The sequence below is a fragment of the Tribolium castaneum genome, chromosome 5, assembly GCF_031307605.1.
Source record: "Tribolium castaneum strain GA2 chromosome 5, icTriCast1.1, whole genome shotgun sequence".
Classification (NCBI taxonomy): Eukaryota; Metazoa; Arthropoda; class Insecta; order Coleoptera; family Tenebrionidae; genus Tribolium; species Tribolium castaneum.
In genome coordinates, this window is record NC_087398.1 from 14,490,719 (window position 1) to 14,510,173 (window position 19,455).

The window sequence follows — 19,455 nt, forward strand, 5'->3', positions numbered from 1 at the left end:
TCACAAAAACAACCAAATTGCGTGGAAATACCCCAAAAAAAGTGCCACATCGTTTAACAATAAATCAAATCTCCTCAATGTAGGCTCGTCCAAAAAGTTGTTTTCAACGTTTATTAGTTGAAAAGCAAGCTAAATCGTCCGGGAAGCGATCTAATTGCCTGATTTTGGGACTGATTTTGTTGAATAAGAAACTCCACACTAGTCTTCACATTTGCGTTTAGAACTTGAAATCGGCTTACTTTAGAGTTCGTTTTGTTAAAATTGATTAAAAATCTCCTTCAAGTAGTTCAAATCACCTAAATTTAGAATTTGTTTTATTAAAATAACATATTTTTTCTACTTCAGTTTTGTATCGTAACATCCAACGGAGTGCTCTAATAATTACACTAAAAACCAGGGTAATTTAGTTGGATAATGTTGACTAGAGTTCCTTTATTGGGAGAGTTGGGACACTGAACGTCAAACCGAGCCAATTTTGTATTATGTGGATAAGGTATATATTTCTATCCTTTTTTATTAAAATTTTTGTTAGTAACTTATGTCAGAGGTTTATGTCGAAAATAATTTCAAGGTTATAATTTTTGTCAAATGCATAAAATGACATAATTTTACGTCAAATTTAACCAGGGACGTAGAAAACGTAGAAATTTTGGAATTGCTATTTAAAAAAAGAAAATAATTGAATACCTACCAATATTAATGTTCACATTTCTGAAATTTTTCGATATTTATTTTAATATTAAACACATAACTTAAAACATACTTCAATGCTAAAAATGCTTTTCTTTCAGTCTCAATTTTTAGTTAAACATCTCGTTCCAAAAATTGGTCATCAAGAACCCTTCATATTCCGTGTTGTTTTTTTAAATTTTTTAAAAAATGATACTAAAGGTGTTCTCGTATGAAAAACGTAACAAAATTGTGAATTACCAATAACTTTATAATTTGAAACAGAATCTAAAGTTCACGTAGATGCTAAAGGCGGCCAAGCAGCGACAGGTTCAGCTTTCCTAAAAATTAGAACCAATTTTGGGTTCAAGTATCTACATATTTTATAAATGCATAGACAAATTCCCAAAATCTCATAGATTTTGTACATAACATTATTTAGACAATCCACTTTTCCAAATGCTTGTTAATAATAAACGTAAAACTTGGCAGGAAAGGTTCAATTTCTCTCTCTTTCATCGCTGATTACCATTTCTTAATGTTAAGGAAAAAATGTTTGTGATGAAGAGTTTAGACGTAAAATTCTTGTACTTACAAAGAAATCTTTTTTAAAATGTGGAGTTCATATAAAAAAAACAGTGAATTGACGACGACTGCCAGTCTAAACCATTTCTAAACACAGTTAGTCGACGAAAAATGGAAACATTTTTTGACAAATTTTATTTGACTTTTCGCCAAATTTCAAGTGTAACACCACTGATTTCTATCCCAATTTGTTTTTCTACACATTCCCACTGACGTAAATAAAATAAAATTTCGAGAATTGACATTCAGTGTTCCAACTCTTCCAATATTCGGAAGTAAAATTATCGTTGGGGGCGCCACTGAACTAGGTCGAAAACAGTAACCATAAATAGCGGGAAAATGTTTATTCGGATATTTTGAGCGTTATACGAATTTTGAGGCTTCCCAATTATTGCATTGCCTATGCGGAATGAATATTGTGTCTTTGGTGCAAGAAAAAAATGTTGACAAATTAGTGATGACGAGGAAAACACGAATAAGGAATGACTGTTTAGTTCACTTTCTTTATTGGAAAATTATTACAAAGACATTAAAAAGCCTAACTTTTGGCATAATTTAACGCTTAAATGTATCAGCAGTTGTTAATCTTAATTGTAGTTTTGTAGATTTACCAAAGTATTTCATGAGTTTGTCAGTGGAAAATTCTATCCTAAAATTCACACACTTTACTAATTTATTGGTTTCTTGAGCCCAACTTTGTGTTCACTGTGATCCATTACTTACAGTCTGTAATTAGACAACTGTTTAATAACACTTTGTAATCAAAATTTAATTTTTTTTCACTTTTTATCCACTTTCAAATTCCAACAATAAACACTTTATACCGCAGACCAAGATCAAAACTAGTATTTACCACCACGTACTTTTAAAGTGATACTCTCTAATATAAGTATATAACACTATAGACGCAAGATTGTTAAACAATTTGTTAAATGTCAGTTAAATGTGGAATTACGAAAATTTCGTTACTGTTTTCGACATAGTTCAAAAGTCATCACCAGAGGGCGTCTAGTTAATTTTATTTCCGAATAGGAACTCTAATGTTGACAACCTAGTTTTTTGACAATTATCTGAGAGAACTGTCAGTGTCAATCGGCACCTGTTTCAAGTGCATAAATTAATCAAATTAATCAAATACGAACCTTTGGAGGCTTTTGTACCAGTGCTGATATGTGGCCCTTTCGAGTAATGTACATACATAACTTCAAAAGCCAGTGCAAGTAAGAAATTTGAGATCTCATTATCCTTCGGCCAATTGTCAAATTCCACGTATTTGCCACAAAAGCCCGTATTTGTTAAGGGATACATTGCAAAACGTCTTCGACACTTTCAGAATACATTTGTACAATTAAACTAATGACGGTCCAAATTATTAATTTCATTTCACTGTCTGCGCGCAAATGTTGTCAACTGCCACAAAATTCCCTAAATTTCGAAATTAATTTTTTTGGAACAAAAAATGCGAAGTAGAAAAAATACTGTATAATATCTCGTTTGTAAGGCATTTTGTCGCACTTACTCTATTATGACACTCCTCGCTGCGCTCATCGTGCCCTAAATTCGTGCGACAAAATGCGTCTTATAAAACTCGTATCATAATATACTATTTTACAAATTCATGCTGAATATCTCAAATCGCCTTATCTCTTCTTATTTCTAAAAATGAGACAAATAGTCTCAAAACTGTTCAAACTCCCTTATTTTGGCGCTTGTATTGTTAAAATACAAAATATACCTTGCCTAAAATCAAGCCAGAGTTTAAGGTTTGTACACTAGATTCACCTAACGATTTCTCGCCAGAAAATAGCTTATTCTGGAGTTTTGTTGAAATAAATTAACTTTTAACGATTCCTCGCTTAATAAAAATGAGCCATTATAATAACTAGGAAGACCTACCATGTTTTGATATTTGTTTCGTTAGAATGCGTTCACTTTCTTTGATTACTGTTAGAAACAGAGTAAATCGTTTAGGCATAGTTCAAATCGCCTAATTTTGAGACTTATTTTTGTTGAAATAATAAAATATTTATCTAAACCTGGATACTACCAACCTTTTTTCTGAATATGAATTGTGTTCAAATATAAGAAAAATGGAATTAGAAAAATTAAGGTTTTCCTTGATCAGAGTTTTAATAAGAAATGATGTTGTTTAAATGAGTTTCGACTCCGGAACTATTAGCGGCCTTGCGAAAGGGTCTCTTCGTTCCTCATAAAACGGAGCGGGGATCATGATTACTTGACCCAAAAGTTCTGAGCAAATCGCAAAAGTACGCTCAAATTGGTGTTTGATATATCCGTCGATAATTTCTAAACTACCCGGAAATATCCGGATTCTCGCCAAACTGCAGCGTTTAAATAAACAAGCTGACTCGCAACCGAAAAATACATTTAGCTGTGCGAGTTTTTTTCGATTAATCACCAACCTGTCAGAAATGAATAAAAATGCGAGTGTGAATTAAGAAATATGTAGGTGATGGAAAACAATCTCCTTCCGCGATCCCTCGTGATAAATGACTATATTATCGAAAGCTCTCGTCGATTTTTGCGTCTAAGCTCACCATAAACATCTTATTGTCGTTATAATGATAAACATCGATCAAGGCTGAGGAACATAGTGGTGTTGCCTTTCACATACCTGCTTTACATCGATTAGCTGTCAGTTCAGAGAGTTGTACTGTGTCTTCATTAGAATGCATGAACGAACGTAAAACATCCCTTGAGTGATAATTTCGAGGGCACCGGCTGAATACAATACGTCTGAGAAAGGATAATTCTGCAGAATTCGGAGAACGGGAATGAATAAGGCGTTTTTGACCGACACTGGTGGAATTTAACTCAATAATTGGTATTAAATCAGTGGAGTATTTTAAGTCCCAAGGCAGTGGCGGTACTTACATTTAAAGTAATTTTAATAATTTCAATAAACAAAGCATATTTGTTCAAATTTAATGCCAAGAAAAGTATTCTCTTCAATTCAACCTTATTTTTATTTCCTTCCGAAGTCGATTGATGCTTCGAAAACTAGCAAAAAAACTCTTGCTTAATTCATTAACTCTTAATTTTCCAGAAAAATTTGTAAATTATACATTTATATTTCTTTGACGTTGGTGGATTACTTTGAGATCACTTAAAATAACGCAAAATTACAGGTAAACTACTTTTTGAAATACAAAAATTAATTATTGTATAAATATACAGATAGGTCCAGAAATACTGAGACTGTAGGCAACAAATTTGAACTTGTTTTTTGTTATAATTTGCAACACTGCAACCGGATTCGGTTTTATTTGACATTTATTTGACATACAACCCCACAAGATTGTTGAATTGAAAAGAGTACTCTATTGGTACCTTTTACAATTTAAATTCACTATTGCTAACAGACTCAGTAGTGTTGGATCAGACTGTATTTTCTCCTTCTTCTTCTTCTTCTTCTTCTTTCTTGCTTTATTTCAATAATTCATATTTTTTTACCTGTCTATTTAAGATACTACTTTTCCAACAAATATATCAGCCTAATTTGCCAGATCTAATTTAATAAAAAGCCCATTATTACAAAAAAAACAAATTGTTGTGCCAAAACTAAATTTTTAATATTTTTATAATTTCCAGTTATTTAAAATGAGAGGAATTATTACTGACATGCATTCAGCAAATTATAAAAAATTCTTTAAAACGAAAACAAATCAAGCCAGAATAACTCATTTCAAAGCATATTTTTGCATAATTCGAAATATGTTTTAACAATAAGACTAATATTACTTAGAAAATAATTTAAGTCAATTGAAATACTCTATGAAAAACAAATCTAGAACTGTATCGATGAGAAAATATTTCCTTTAAACAACACACATTTTTACTTAACAAATCTTGGCGACATGTATAAAAAATGCAATGTTACGCCAAGTATGTTAAAACATTTCTGTATAAAAGCTCAATTCTTGTTGAAAAAAAATTGTAAATTTTAAAATCTGCTCGTGTGAAGTTAGTCACCGAGTTTTTAAAATTGTCTTAAAAAAGGTGACTTATCGCGTGTTGTTTCTGAGTTTAAGTCATCAAATTTCAAAAACAACATAGGTAAGTAATGAACATTAAACGAAAATTGTTTGTTAGTACCTTCGTTATTTTTCCAACTTTGTTGGTTGTTTGTTTATCAAATAAGAAAATTGTCGGCCCCCATAACTCAGTGAGTTTTTAATTTGAAAAACTTACAAAGACACTCAAAAAAAAACAAATGTAACATGCTTTTTGACCTTTTTGGTAGTTATTCAGTCTATTTGATAAGAAAAAATAAGAAAAGCCTAAGCATTTGAAAATAGCAAAAACCTTTGAACTAATTACGTAACTGTTAAATATCTACTTTTAGGAAAATATCATCAAGCAATGGTTTCTCATTTATAAAAGAGATAAATCTAGCGAATTTAATTAAAATACGAGTAACGTTACCAAGTTATCACAGACATTAATTTTCGTCTTATTAAATTAAAAATATTTAAAATTATTCCGCTTTATCAAAATTAGTAATTTTAAACAAAATAAGTCACTTTATATACAAAAAGTCAAACAGTTAAGTGTATTAGACTTTTTTTCTTAATTGCGAAAAATATACATTACACACAAGTGCTAATTGAAAAGTACAAAATACTTTCAAGCCTCTCAAACAAAAAATTAAATTGTCTCTTTTTCCACCTTCATTTGTAATTTTTGGTCTATTCTTAAAAAATTGTGTGAAATAAGTCATACAAAACGTCGACAAATAAAATAATTTTCGGGTTTCGTTGGTAGTCTTTTGACCTGTTTGATCAGAATTTTGCGAAAAAATGTCAGGTTTTAATTGCATATACATATTTTTAAAATGGCAAAAATAATTTTGAAATTAATTACCTTTAGGAATATTTTGCACAACAATATCTCATCCATAATTTTTTATTTTTTGTTTAATTGGAGGAAAATGTAGCTAAATAAGTGAATTTTCTGGTCAAAACAACGTATTTTTTTGTGATTTGGCCTTTTCAAGCGCATTTATGCAAAAGTGACATTCTAACTAAATGTAAATGTATTAACATGCTCTAAAAACGCAAGTTTTATGTAATTATGTTAAACACATTGCATAAGTGACAATTCTACTGGTGTCTTACACATAAAAAGAGCTAAATTTAGCACTTATATCTCGCTTATGGTTAGTTTTACATGAAAAATGCAAATAATTATTTTGTAAAAAAATTTATGAGCTTTAATTTTGGTGAAAAGACAAAAATTGATTGGAGTAATAGTTTTCGAGATATAAGCAAAAACCCATAAAAAACTTCTTTAAGCTATTCCCCCTCTTCGAGCTTGCCCTCCAGCCTCAGGAAATTTTGATATACGTCTACCCAAGTGTAAAGAAATGTTTTAAAAAAAACTCCAACTCTCTATAAAATTTTTTGAACGATTTGTCTAATTTGACTGGGGTAATAATCATATTAATAACAATAACATTAATAATAATACTAATAGTACTAAATTTGCTTATATGCAAGCGCTTAATTTTTCTAAGCTACAATAGCTTGTTATGTATTTTATGTGTTTTTTTATTTATAAGCAAAGGTTTATTTGTGAACAGATATTCTCGGTAGTCATTTTTTAGTTTTAAAGCGAGAAATTGCCTAAGAAATAGAATAAATTTTCTCTCAAAAATAATTTGGGTAGAATATATAAGAATCAAAATAATTTAATTAATTATTATTAATTCACTAATGTAATTAATAATGTTTAAATTATTAAGATTAAACTGATTGAGAGAGGTTGGTAAATAAAAAATTTAATTTAAATTTAATTTAATTTAAAATTTAATTAATTATTATTAATTCACTAATGTAATTAATAATGTTTAAATTATTAAGATTAAACCGATTGAGAGAGGTTGGTAAATAAAAATAAAAATTATTGATAAAGTTATATTTGAAGATTTAATTAAGGTAACAGTTTTTTTTGGTTTTTTGCTTATATCTCAAAAACTGTTACTCCTATCAATTATTGTCTTTTTACCAAAATTAAAGCTAATAAAATTTTCTACAAAATAGTTATTTGCATTTTTCTTGTAGGACTAACCATAAGCGAGTTATAAGGTCGGATATAAATAATCTTTTAAAAAAATTTGCTTTAAAAAAATATTTGAAAAACTGAAAATAAAATAAATTTATTGGGTCCAACACTTTATTAGAGGAGAAAGGAGGAGACATAAAAGTCACTAATGTCTTCAGAGTCGTCTTTAGGTGCTGCATATTCTCGTCGTCGTCTCAAACATTGGAAACTGAATTACATTTTTGTTTAGTCAAATATTATATAATAATATAAGGATTTTTATTAGCCAAATGTATACCTACAATTAAAAAAATGCATAGGGTAGGCAAACAACGTAAACATTAATTTAATAATTGTTATCATTATGACTTTTAAAGGCTGAAATGCCTATTTTATATTTTACGTTAAATGTACACAGTGAGATGGGCTATTAATAAAAAAATGCTGTGAATATGAAATAATCATTTTCGACCTAAATTGGAAATTTGGAGAAAACAACGAAAATTTGCAAAATAGAGTAGAAGTAGTTACGCAGGTGATTTTTGGCCTGTCTTAACGAAATTGCGTTGTTGATGCACATGTATTAAGCGTTTCAAATAAAAATATAACAGTGTGTCAAAAACCAGGTTTTTCCACCTTCACCTTTTGTCATACTTGCCATTGCCGGCCAATAACATTTATCAGATCCCTGGATAAGCAAGATATCGTAAATTTCCCTCACCTTTACATATTCGGCTGTAATTCCTCGTGTGATAAAATTCACGAAATAGTCAGTTCGTGTCTACGCGCCATTAAAAGAGCCGCTCCTAAAGCCACAAATCGAAAAAACTCGAGATAGAAGGATGTACGAATTTTATTAAACAGCAATGCAGATACTTATATTTTCTTGCAACAGAGCAAACAAAATTCTGCATGCGATCGTTTTATTGATGTTTAACGAATTTCGCGCATTTCGAGAGCTTTATGTCGGCCATAAAATCTACTTTCGAATCCGTTTTGGATTATGCGCCACGATAAGGCAGGCAGACAAAACTGATTATTGCGTGATTGTTCCTATTTTCCGTCGGTCGATTAATATTTTACGACGTCGTGCTTACTGCGAAATTAACTTTTAAATTCAATTATCTTCCATTAAATATTGATCGATATTTACTTTCGATTTATGAGCCCGTCTTACCGCTTTTATTATTTCACCGAACGGTTGCAAAAATGAATTGCTTTTAAATCCCTCCGACTCATTTCGCGCGGTTTTAGTCTCTAAGCCGCTCGGTGGACGTGAGAAATATGAAAGAGGTTTTTAACACAGGTGTGACATTTCTCTTCGTTCCATATGAGTGTTAGATTTAGTTAGAAGAAGCTTTGATTTTAATTAAATTCGACTTACAGTCGAGTCCGGTTATAACGAACTCCAAAAATGCATCAAAATCAGTTCGTTATATCCGAAGTTCGCTAAAAGCGGTCAATTAAAATAGTGTTTTTCACGTATAGCAGTTATTTTTACTTTACAGTGAAATAAGACTATTGCCCGGTTGCACAAAAGATAATTGACAATTAACAAAGCGTTAATCGTCCATCAAAAATTTTGTGCAACACAAAACACCGTTGACGGCTGATTAATCTCTCATTAAATATTTGATTAACGTCAACGATAATTGTCAATTAATCGTTGATTAACTCCGTTTTCCGTTGCACAAACGCAAATCAAGGCAAATGTCATAGTTAATCAGTGATTAACGAATCATCAATTTGATGGCCGAACGACGGGCGATTAATCTCTGATTAACAGTCTTTAACACTTGTTGTTTGAGAATTTAAGGTGTTTTTGATAAAACTGAACCATTATGTAAGGGGTAAGACAATAACAAGAATTAAAGAAGAAATCGTTATATTTATTTTATTGGATGAGAATGGTTATGTGCAAATGACTGAAGTGTCTGAGAGGCCTGTGCAGAAAATCAGAGATCTTGAGGATCTGTTTGAGATGGTGGTTAACCATGAGTGTAAAAAGCGCTTTAGTTTAAATAAAAACCAGAGTAAAAATTGTACCAAGACGCAACTAATCAAATCTCTCAGTGCACAAACAAAATTTTAATTTTGTTTGCGTTTTTGGTTTTTTGTCTTTTGTAGAACATTTGTAGGGTTATCACAGAAAGTCACAACACAACTCGCTCACGCATGAATTTGTATCGTTTGTTCAATGAAACAATTCGAGGAATAACTCATTTTTTAACCAATAACATAATATCCACTTTATTGCTTCCCAATGTGCCAATGCGCATGATTCACTTTTAAACATCATTGTCCAACAGTTCGAATAACTTAACAAAAAAAGAAATGCAAAAACTTTATTAGTTTTAGTTAAAATAAAACTCCAATGTTCAAATCAAGGTTTATTGATTTTGGTAATAAACACGTGTAGATTCCTTTACGCCCTAACTTCATCTACCCTTAGGGCTATTCCCTTGTTTTGTCTTCAGGAATCGCTTCTTGGTACCCCCTTGGCACTTAGTGGCAAGACAAAAACACCCGAAAAAAGAAAAGTGGATAGTTCGCGAACACGTCAAAATTTCACAACGCCAATTTTGCTTCTTGCACCCTTTAGATCTAGAAATTTTCCATAAACTCATATCACTAGAATTAACAAATCAACACAAGGTCACAAACACCATTTCTGGTATCATAGACTATCTACACAAAACAGAACTTTTTGAAGACGAAAGAACACAAGTTAAATCGTCAAATAAAGCACTGAGTAAAACCCGAAGTCCGAGAAAACACAATATTAATAAAAAAATCAGCCTGTCAAGTGTGTATCAAATAACAAATTCAAGGTGTAAGGCCTTGTTGTCAAATTGGTTTTTTGCTAATGGATGATTAACGGAGCATCATATGATGAACGATTACAACATGAGCAAATTGTTTTGTGCAACGCAATCAAAATTAACAAGCCATCAATTTTTGACGGACCATCATATGATGGCCGATTAATTTGACTTTTGTGCAACGGAGCATAAGTAAATATAAGCACAAAAAAGCAAAAAAACATTAATCCTTTGGGAAACAGTAATACAATGTGTTCAAAAATGTTTGTTCATAAAGTCACCCATGAAATTTAAACGTAATGTGCCGCTTAATTTAAATTGTAAATGCCGTCAAAGTGACAGATCCGTCAAAATAATGCAAAAAAGCTTCGAATCTAAAAAAGAAAAATCATGCAAATATGAAAACAAATCAAGACAAACTCCATATACGTGAAATAACTTTGCCAATAAATGCAAAAACTGAGTAAGCGGCACTTTGAATTTGAATTCCATAGTCGACCTGATGAGCAACCATTTTTGAACACATTGTATTATGTACAGCGTGCTCAAAAACTGGCGCACCAACTCAATGGTGTGTGGTAGTGAACTGGTTACCTATAAAGGTAAGAATAGTAAAAAAATTCTTTGTATTAAAGTTATTGATAAATAACGGATTTTATATAAATGATATGTGGCAACGTTGTGTAACAGTCATGATCGCAATAGAATTTGAGCAACAATAAAAATAAATTATTTTTGAAACAGTTTCCTAGGAAATAATTCCCAGTGTTGGCACATCTACACATTGTAATTTTTTGGATAAATTTTAATTTTTTGCAAATTTAAAAAACTGCTAAAATCTGATAGTAAATTTAAAAATAATTATTCATCGTTTTGTTACGGAATGATTACCTGCTATGAAACATAAAAACATAAAAAAATAATAAAAACTAAAGAAGTTAACACAATAAGTTTGTAGCTCCAGATTTTTTAAATTATAACTTTAGGAATTTTTTCAACATTTTTCCCGTAATCTGCACTTGCTTCTCAATAACGTACCACTGAGTGGGTGCGCCAGTTTTTGAGCACCCTGTATACTATGTAAATTTTATAGTTGTGTAAACATTGTAAAGGGTGATAGTAGAGGTCAAAAGAAGTGAAAATAATTCAATTTCCATTATCCGAATATTCATAGATTCTGAGATAGAAAGAGTTTTGGTCGGCGAATAAATTTAGGATCAACAAAAATTTTAAAATACTTGGTCTCTGAGATTAGTTCTTCAAAATCTATTATATTGAGTTAAAATTAACAAAAACAGCCACAGAATGACAAGTCCTCCCATAAAACAATTATAAAAATGTAAAAATTTTGCAATTATTTTTTTAGCAAAGTTACCACTGAAATTAATTTGCTTAATTGTCACCGCACATTAATCACGTAAACTTTGAAAAAAAGTTCACAGAAAACACTAACCCTTTTAATATTGCGTTTTTTTAAACGCTGAAGTGGAGGTTGCACCCTCTACAGGGGTGTTTTATCTAAACTCCACATTAGAAAAATTGGTAGTTCTAATAATGATAGCCATCTGAAAATTTTTATATAACTATAATCTCTTAGGTCCTGCTCAATGAAAATACTATTTTCAAGATGGTAACACTTCCGGTTATACCGGAAAAATAAATAAAACCGGAAAGATTAATTCTCTATGATTTAATGAAATAAAACTTGTAGAATTTGATTTGAAAAAATTGAGTTATGAGTGCCTAATGAAGTTCTGAAAATTTAACTTTAAACATTTGTGGTTTGTTATTTTTTTTTAAATTTTAAATCACCGAAAAAATATTTCCAAATTTTTAAAAATAGCAGAGTTATCGATTTTTGAACTGGAAGGTGCGAATTCAAAAAAAATAGTAATAAAAACTCAAAATATTTCGTAAACGGCTAAATTTAAGTATAAGGTACACTTATGAAAATTACCTTAAAATAACTCTATTAATCCAAAAATGCATTAAAAAATATAACAAGTGTTTAATAATTGTTCTGGTCAGATCGCCTATGTGTGGCAATTGTCACAAAAAACGTATTTCTTGGTTAACATTACATGACAGCTGTCAGTGCTGTCAGTGTCAGGCCAAAAATTCACACGGTCATCTGAGCTTTGCAGCGTCTGCATACAATTGTCATGATTTTTAATGTGATTTTTATCAAAAACTCCTAAATGCAAAAACAAGACAACATTTAAATAGTTGACAGCAAACTTATCACACAGCCTACGTTCATGCTAGAATGAGAAAACCACAGCAATCCACGACCAGAACAATTATTGAACACTTGTTAGCTTTCCTTTTGAAATAAAGAAGTTGATAGCGACTTCCGGTATAACCGGAAGTGTCACCATCTTGAAAATTTTCATTGAGGAGGACCTAAGAGATTATAGTTGTCTACAAATTTTCAGATAACTATCATAATTAGAATTAGCAATACTTCTGTGGATTTAGACGGAACACGCTGTGTATCTGAGAAACTAGTAATAATAATAAAAATTCGCATAAAGCAAGTTGATTTATTTTGACTTTCTGTGAGCTTTAGTATCATAAAATATTTGCACAACTAATTATGTTTAAAAATAAACGGTTTTATTAGTTAAAATGTTTTTAGTTAGTAATTCAATAATTTGTTTCTGTTGCCCCAACATGTTCCTCAAAATTTGGTGAAAAGTTCGTTATAAACGAAAAATTGCGTCACGTTTTTAAGTCGAATTTAGTTCGTTAATCCGGAAGTTCGTTATAAGCGGGTTCGTTATAACCAAATTCTACTGTATTTTGCTTTTTCAAACGATTTTTAATCTCGCTACGAAAAATAGCAAAATATCCGCTTCTTTGAACTTGTGGTCGAGTTTACATGAGTTGAATAACTCTGCCACTGTTGTAATTAACAGCACATCACTGCAATCGTCCAATTTGGACAAATATGTCAATCATTTTCCACGCAAACGTTGAAATGTGATAAACTTCTAGCACTAGTTAGTTCCAACTTGACAAGTTTAAAAGTCCGGTTCATAATAGAAAAATAAATAAATGACGAAATATCGGCCCTGTCATAATCGCTGTCACTAAAAGTCACCGACAGGAAATTATTGTCAATCACTTTGTTTTATAGATCGTAAAGGCACGACAATCAAAAAACTGTTGCACAAAAAATTGTTTTTCCAGATTAAATTGAGCAGCTTCAATGTTTGAACGGAAGAGACGTAACCAAAGTTAAATAATCCCTTAATTAAATGGTCGTCGTTTTAGTAATTTGTAAACATGCAGAGTTCGCATTTTGCCTTTGTCACTCTTCAAGATTCGTTTCAAGCCTAAATAGTGAGGCAATTATTAGTTCAAACATGTTTGAGAAATATGTGACTAAAAGCCTCCTTGCGGCATGAATACAAATGATGCGAGGTTATTACCGTTTTTTACGGAGTTGGCCAACTTAAGCAGGGTTGTAACTTACAGACGCAGGTCAGAGGTGAAAGTAAGAACAATCTAAACTTTATTTTTTCACACAAGTAATTTTTCTACGTCATATTAAAAATTGGCAAGTCGTTGCCAATTATCCCTCTTTGAAAAAACATATAACTCAATTAAATCTCGCTCCGAAATTATAGTAGTGTGTACCACGCAATGTTTTCTCCACATTTTACTTTAACTGCCTATTACAAATGATTATGTTCTACTATCACATGCACCACTTAATCAGGGTAAAATTTATTTAATCATACGTTTTCGGATAAATAATCGACCACAGTTAAGAGAATATTTGTTGTATTTACGCACGAAATCGGTCAGATAAGAATGTCATATATTTTTATTGCTCTTTAGAACGAGTGTTTTATGGCGAACATAAAATAAAATCTTAAATTTGGTAATAAAAAATAAAATACATAAACATAATATTTTACTAAAACCATAACTATTTTCTGCTTTTATCATGAAGTTAGTACAGTGAACTAATCCCAAAAAAACTTAAGTTCATTTTGAGCAAACCAATTATTTTAGCTTAAATCTTCTTTGCAAGCATGTTGGGGGCAAAAAAAGATAATACTTAAAAAGTCATTTATTAATATACCACGCAATTTGGACCCAATTCAACGGTTTTTGGACTGTTTCAGGCTAACGAGATAAATAATTCTAGAATTGGTTAATATCCCGAAAGAAGATACAATAAACAAATAAGTAGGTAAATAGAAAATTAATACATAACATGGATTTGAGTTTCTGACCTAAATGTAATCTAAGTTTAATTTCCGGAATGTTTCGTAGAAATTTTTTAAAGTATAAAAAAGTACGTTTGAAAACATTATTTCCTTCGTAGACCGTAAAAATAAGTTCGCACTGCCATTCGAGAGCACTATGTAATTTTTTAATATTCATTTCTTAGAATTTTATAGAATAGAAATATATAGTACAAAAAAACCGTATTCAAAAATCATTTTTTGTTAAGATAGTGAAATCGTCAATATGACAGCAAATAATTGAAGTACGAGTATTTTAAAGAACTAAATTAAATTTTTAATAGAAAAAATAGACGTGGTGGGTCTGCTAAAAGTATGTCTTTTCTACTATTAGCTGTTTCAAAACTATAAAAACGCTAACGTCGCAGTTGCTCTCAAAATTAGCTGCTATAAATTTTTCATGCACTTCAAAAAAATAATATCTAGTGTTATTTATACTTTCAATAAGAGATCTCATCAGAGATAACTATTTTACACTCTTATAAACATTGCTTTAAAAAAAATTGCTAAAATGCGACGTTGGCGTTTTTATAGTTTTGAAACAGCTAATATATCTCATAAACTTTAGGAATTAAATTCTTATATTTTTCTGTACGCATATGATTATTTTCAAAATTTTTATATTATTTTTCTTTATATCTAATTTTAGGGGAAATTAAGATTTAAATTAAGAATAACTAATGCGAATTAAGTTGCCATTTAAAATGCATTGACAAATGACAAGTTAATCTCGAATTAAAATTTGACTGCAATGGGAGATTCCAATATTTTTTTATTTTTTCAAATTAAAGTTTAATGCAATTCTATCAGGATTGTGAAATTTTAACGGTCAAAACGTTTTCTAAATGCTCTAAAAAATTATAAAGTACAAGGCAGGAAAGTGGCGAATTCAAAGCGATGTCTTATGTTATGACGACTTAAGACATGATTGAGTTTGCGCGGTACAAAGTTTTGTTGCCAAATCTCTCAATTGAATTATTTTTTAAAGGCTTGAAACATTAAAGAAAACGATGTAAAATTAACTTAACATAGTAATTTATTTTTAACTTCATTTTCTTGGGTAAATATTCGTTCATAACAAGTTGAGATTTGACAAGTGGCACGTTACTTTAATTTTATTGATTAGCACCATTCAGCGCCGAATAAAATGGGTAGGATGCTTTTTCATATTTTTTGTAGCTGCTATTAATAAATTTTTCTCATTTATTTTTTTAGATTCATAAGTTATGGGATAAGTACTTAACAAATCTTTATTCTTTATTTATCATTAATTGGAAACAACCATTAAAATGTTCTGTAAACCGTCTCTAAAAGAGTATCACAATGTTGCTTAAATGATGTTTTGAGCATTTTTTTATTGTTTTTACGTTTGTGTAGAATTTACGATTTTCTTCCACAAAACACAAACATCGCTTCTAAAATGGTATAAAAAATAATATATTTTTACGGCAACGTAATATTAAATAATTATAATGAATTAATTTTATGAGGAAGTGTAGAAAAATTCTGAAAAAAATCACATGCATGGATAAAATATCTAATAGCAAATGCTAGATTCTGTGTGATTAATGATTTTATTATAGTATTAGCTGTTTCAAAACTATAAAATCATTAACGTTGCATTTTCTCTCAAAATTAGCTGTTATAAATTATTCATGCACTTCAAAAAAATAATAGCTAAAAAAGTAATTTGAATTCTCAATAAGAGATATAATCATTATTAACTATTTTACAATTTTATCAATCTAAAAAAAAATATCAATCTAAAAAATAATTCTATGAAATGCGACGTTGGAGTTCTTATAGTTTTGAAACAGCTGATATATGTATACATATTTGTTTTTGCGATACAGTAAAAATATTACTTTAACAAACTCACACTTGAATGTCTTTTAGTTTTGACTAAAACCGATATATTCTAGTGTTAAAAAACAGGCATTTTCTGCACTCAACATAAAAGTAACTCTTATAGAAATTAATAGTTATTATAGAAAATGCCATACATAATTTCTGTCTTCTAAAAACAAAGTTAAAAATCTAAAAAAACTCATAAACCATTCCATTTGAAGCTTATATGTTACACGAAATAGGTAGTTATTTACGTAATCAATTATACAAAGACCCATTTTGTTTAACGAACACAATGTTTGCCAAAACGAATGAGCACATTGAACAAATATACGTCACCCCAAAATTAGACGTAAATTTTGACATTTGGTAGCGAGATTACGAAAAGGAAAGTTTGTGTGGTTCACTTAGATCACTTTACTTAGAAATCAAACTAAATCTAGGAAAATCATTTAGCAAATCTGAGAAAAGTATGTCACAGCAAAATATACAGTACACCATACAAAAATTACAAAATCAAGGAACAGTTCTTCCTCAGTAGACCCAAATTAACTCCTCCGGCATACAGAGATATAAGAGTAATTTCGCCAAACAACAGCTGACTCATACCTCTCATCCATCCTGTTCTAAAATCAAAAAACTCAACTCAACTTCCGATTATCAACAAAAACTTCTACCTTTTTTGCTCAACCATCAACCCTAAAAGACATTTACAAACTACAAAAACAATCATAAGTACTCCTGAGAGTACTTCTTACTTTCAAGGCAACGAAAAGCACACCAGGAAGCGTAAAAAGTTTATTCTGAACACCAGAAAATCTAAAATTTTGTACAGATTTACTCAAGCCTTAGAGATCAGCAGCAGACTGGAATCAATTAAGAATAAAACTTTCAAAAGTCTAGTATATTTTCAAAAAATAAACATTCAATATCCAAAAAAGAAAGCAACAAATAGTTGCCCTAGTGTATACAGCGTGAATGCTTTAGCAAAAATTTAATGGTACTTGGAGAATGGCAAGACAAACCGATTATCCAAAATTTATGTAAATAAAAAATGCAGAGTTTTCCCAAAAAATCGTTCAGAAATTAAAGTCCCAATTTTTGAGAACCGCTGAACTAAGATTCTAAAAATTAGCGTAAATTTTAATATTATTGTCAAACAGCAGAGGTAAATTAACTCCTTGGTTCACTGCGTTATTTTTCTATTGTTGTTATTAAGTTTTACGAAAAGAAAATTTTTTTGCCTGGACTGGTATTCGAACCTCCCTCACAAATTAACATGTTAACCACAATTTTGAAAAATTCTCAAAACGCCTATGCGCCAACATCTCCATTTTGTTTAATGAAAAAAATAATTGCTTCTAAATTTCCATAAGCCACACATGGTTCTCAACAGGTGGGTTAATAAAAATTTCTGAAGAAAGTTCATACTTTTGGAAAAATGATATAAGAGTTTTTAACTCGTCTGACCATGACAAATTTACATACGAAATATTGCTAAACCATTCCCTAACACCCTCTATTTATACTTATCGATTGTTTTTGAACTAATCTCGTGATGCTGATTTTGGTCTGACGTTAAAATTTTTCCATCACGTCCAGTTGTTGAAATATGTGTAGCAATTAAAAAAAAATGTGTGACAAAACATTATATATCTCACAAACTGGACGTGATATCGGGCTATGGTTTTCGCATTTTCTTCCAGCGTATTTAATGTTTACTTTTTTCTAACATGCGAATTTTTTCAATGTGTAAATTCTCCTAAAAAATCAATCCTCCATACTGTAATTTTCCCAGCCAAGAAAGGCTGACTAGGTATTTAACGTATTTTATTACTGTGTTCAAAATTTCACAGAAATAAACAAAAACAGTGCTGGCCTAAAAATGAGAACTCCTACCCGTACAAAAGAAAAAAAATACTTGCTTCAAGAAATCTAATGTAAGGGTGAATTTGACAAATTTCTACTTTAATCTAAAACAAAACTGGAAAAAATGCATACGAGTGTGAGAAAAATATAGTACAAATTGTACGTACAAGATGTCCGGGGTTAAGATAGTCTCATGTAAATGAATATAAAATTTTAGGTGATATTGTGTTTGAATTTACTGCAAAAATGAATTTAGTATGACAAACACGTGAGAACATAAACCTGTGAAATATTCTAGACAGTTGTTGATTTAGTGGTATATTGTAAAGATCCATACACGCAAAAGGCCTCGTTGGTAGCACGTAGTTATTATTCTAATGGCTAATATTTTAAAATAAGCTCAAATTTCTAACCTGAAGAAAATTATCATGCAATTAAACGTGCACGAAGTCATTCGACACGGTCGTGATATTCCCCTCACAATAACTCCTCACAACGTAAAACCGGCATTGATTTTTTTATTGATGGTCTCATTGTGTCATTCGCCCTTTGTGTATTGAAAATCTCGTTAATGAGAATTCACACGCAAGAATATCTCTCCTGAGCAAGAACGCAATTACAACAGCCATAAATTAACTTCTGCTCTTTGACAAATCATAATCACACATAAATTTCAAAGTTTTTCACTAAAATTACCTACCTTTAAAGCTTCCTCGTGTGAGATGCCCGTAAATGGTGTTCCGTTAACTTCCAATATTGAGTCGCCCGGCCTCAATCCTGCACGTTCTGCCACGCTGCCTTCTTCCACCCTCGAGATGTACACACCCACCCCTAATTAAAATTGAATGTTAGATTCAAAAGGAAATCGCTTCGGAATTTCATCGACAAAACACGCGACAAATGAAAATCTAATATTCGACACAGATAAATCGATAAAACAGCTCCCCATCCAAGTCTTGAACCTACACAAGTTTGCTAATTTATCTATATATCTTACATCTGAAAGTGTGTCAATTTGTGCAAAACGTAAGGGTTGAAGGTCACGACCAAATTTAGGCAAAAACGCATTAAAAAGCATAGTTTTTCACTAAAAATAAGAAAGTTGAACCAACCTAACAGATTGTGGTTACGAAATTTCAAATAAATGTGAGGTTTAGGTGGAACCTGGAACACTGCATACTTTTTGCAGACTCGCCTTGTCTATACAGAGTGTTTTTTCTAAACCCCACATTAGAAGTATCGGTATTTCTAATAATGATAGCCATCTGAAAATTTTTGTATAATCATATTCTCTTAGGTTTTGCCCAAGAAAAATATTTTCAATGTGGTGACACTTCCGG

General features: G+C 30.7%; 1 protein-coding gene across 4 annotated transcripts in view; it reads right to left on the bottom strand.

Moving 5' to 3' along the window:
* dysc (dyschronic) overlaps positions 1-19,455 on the bottom strand; it is a 154,647-nt gene that overhangs the window by 92,477 nt on the left and 42,715 nt on the right. For all 4 annotated transcript variants that reach the window (XM_064356601.1, XM_064356602.1, XM_064356600.1 and 1 more), the window contains exon 4: positions 18,816-18,946. In XM_064356601.1, coding sequence (XP_064212671.1) covers positions 18,816-18,946 — 131 coding nt within the window. The remainder of the gene's footprint in view (positions 1-18,815; positions 18,947-19,455) is intronic.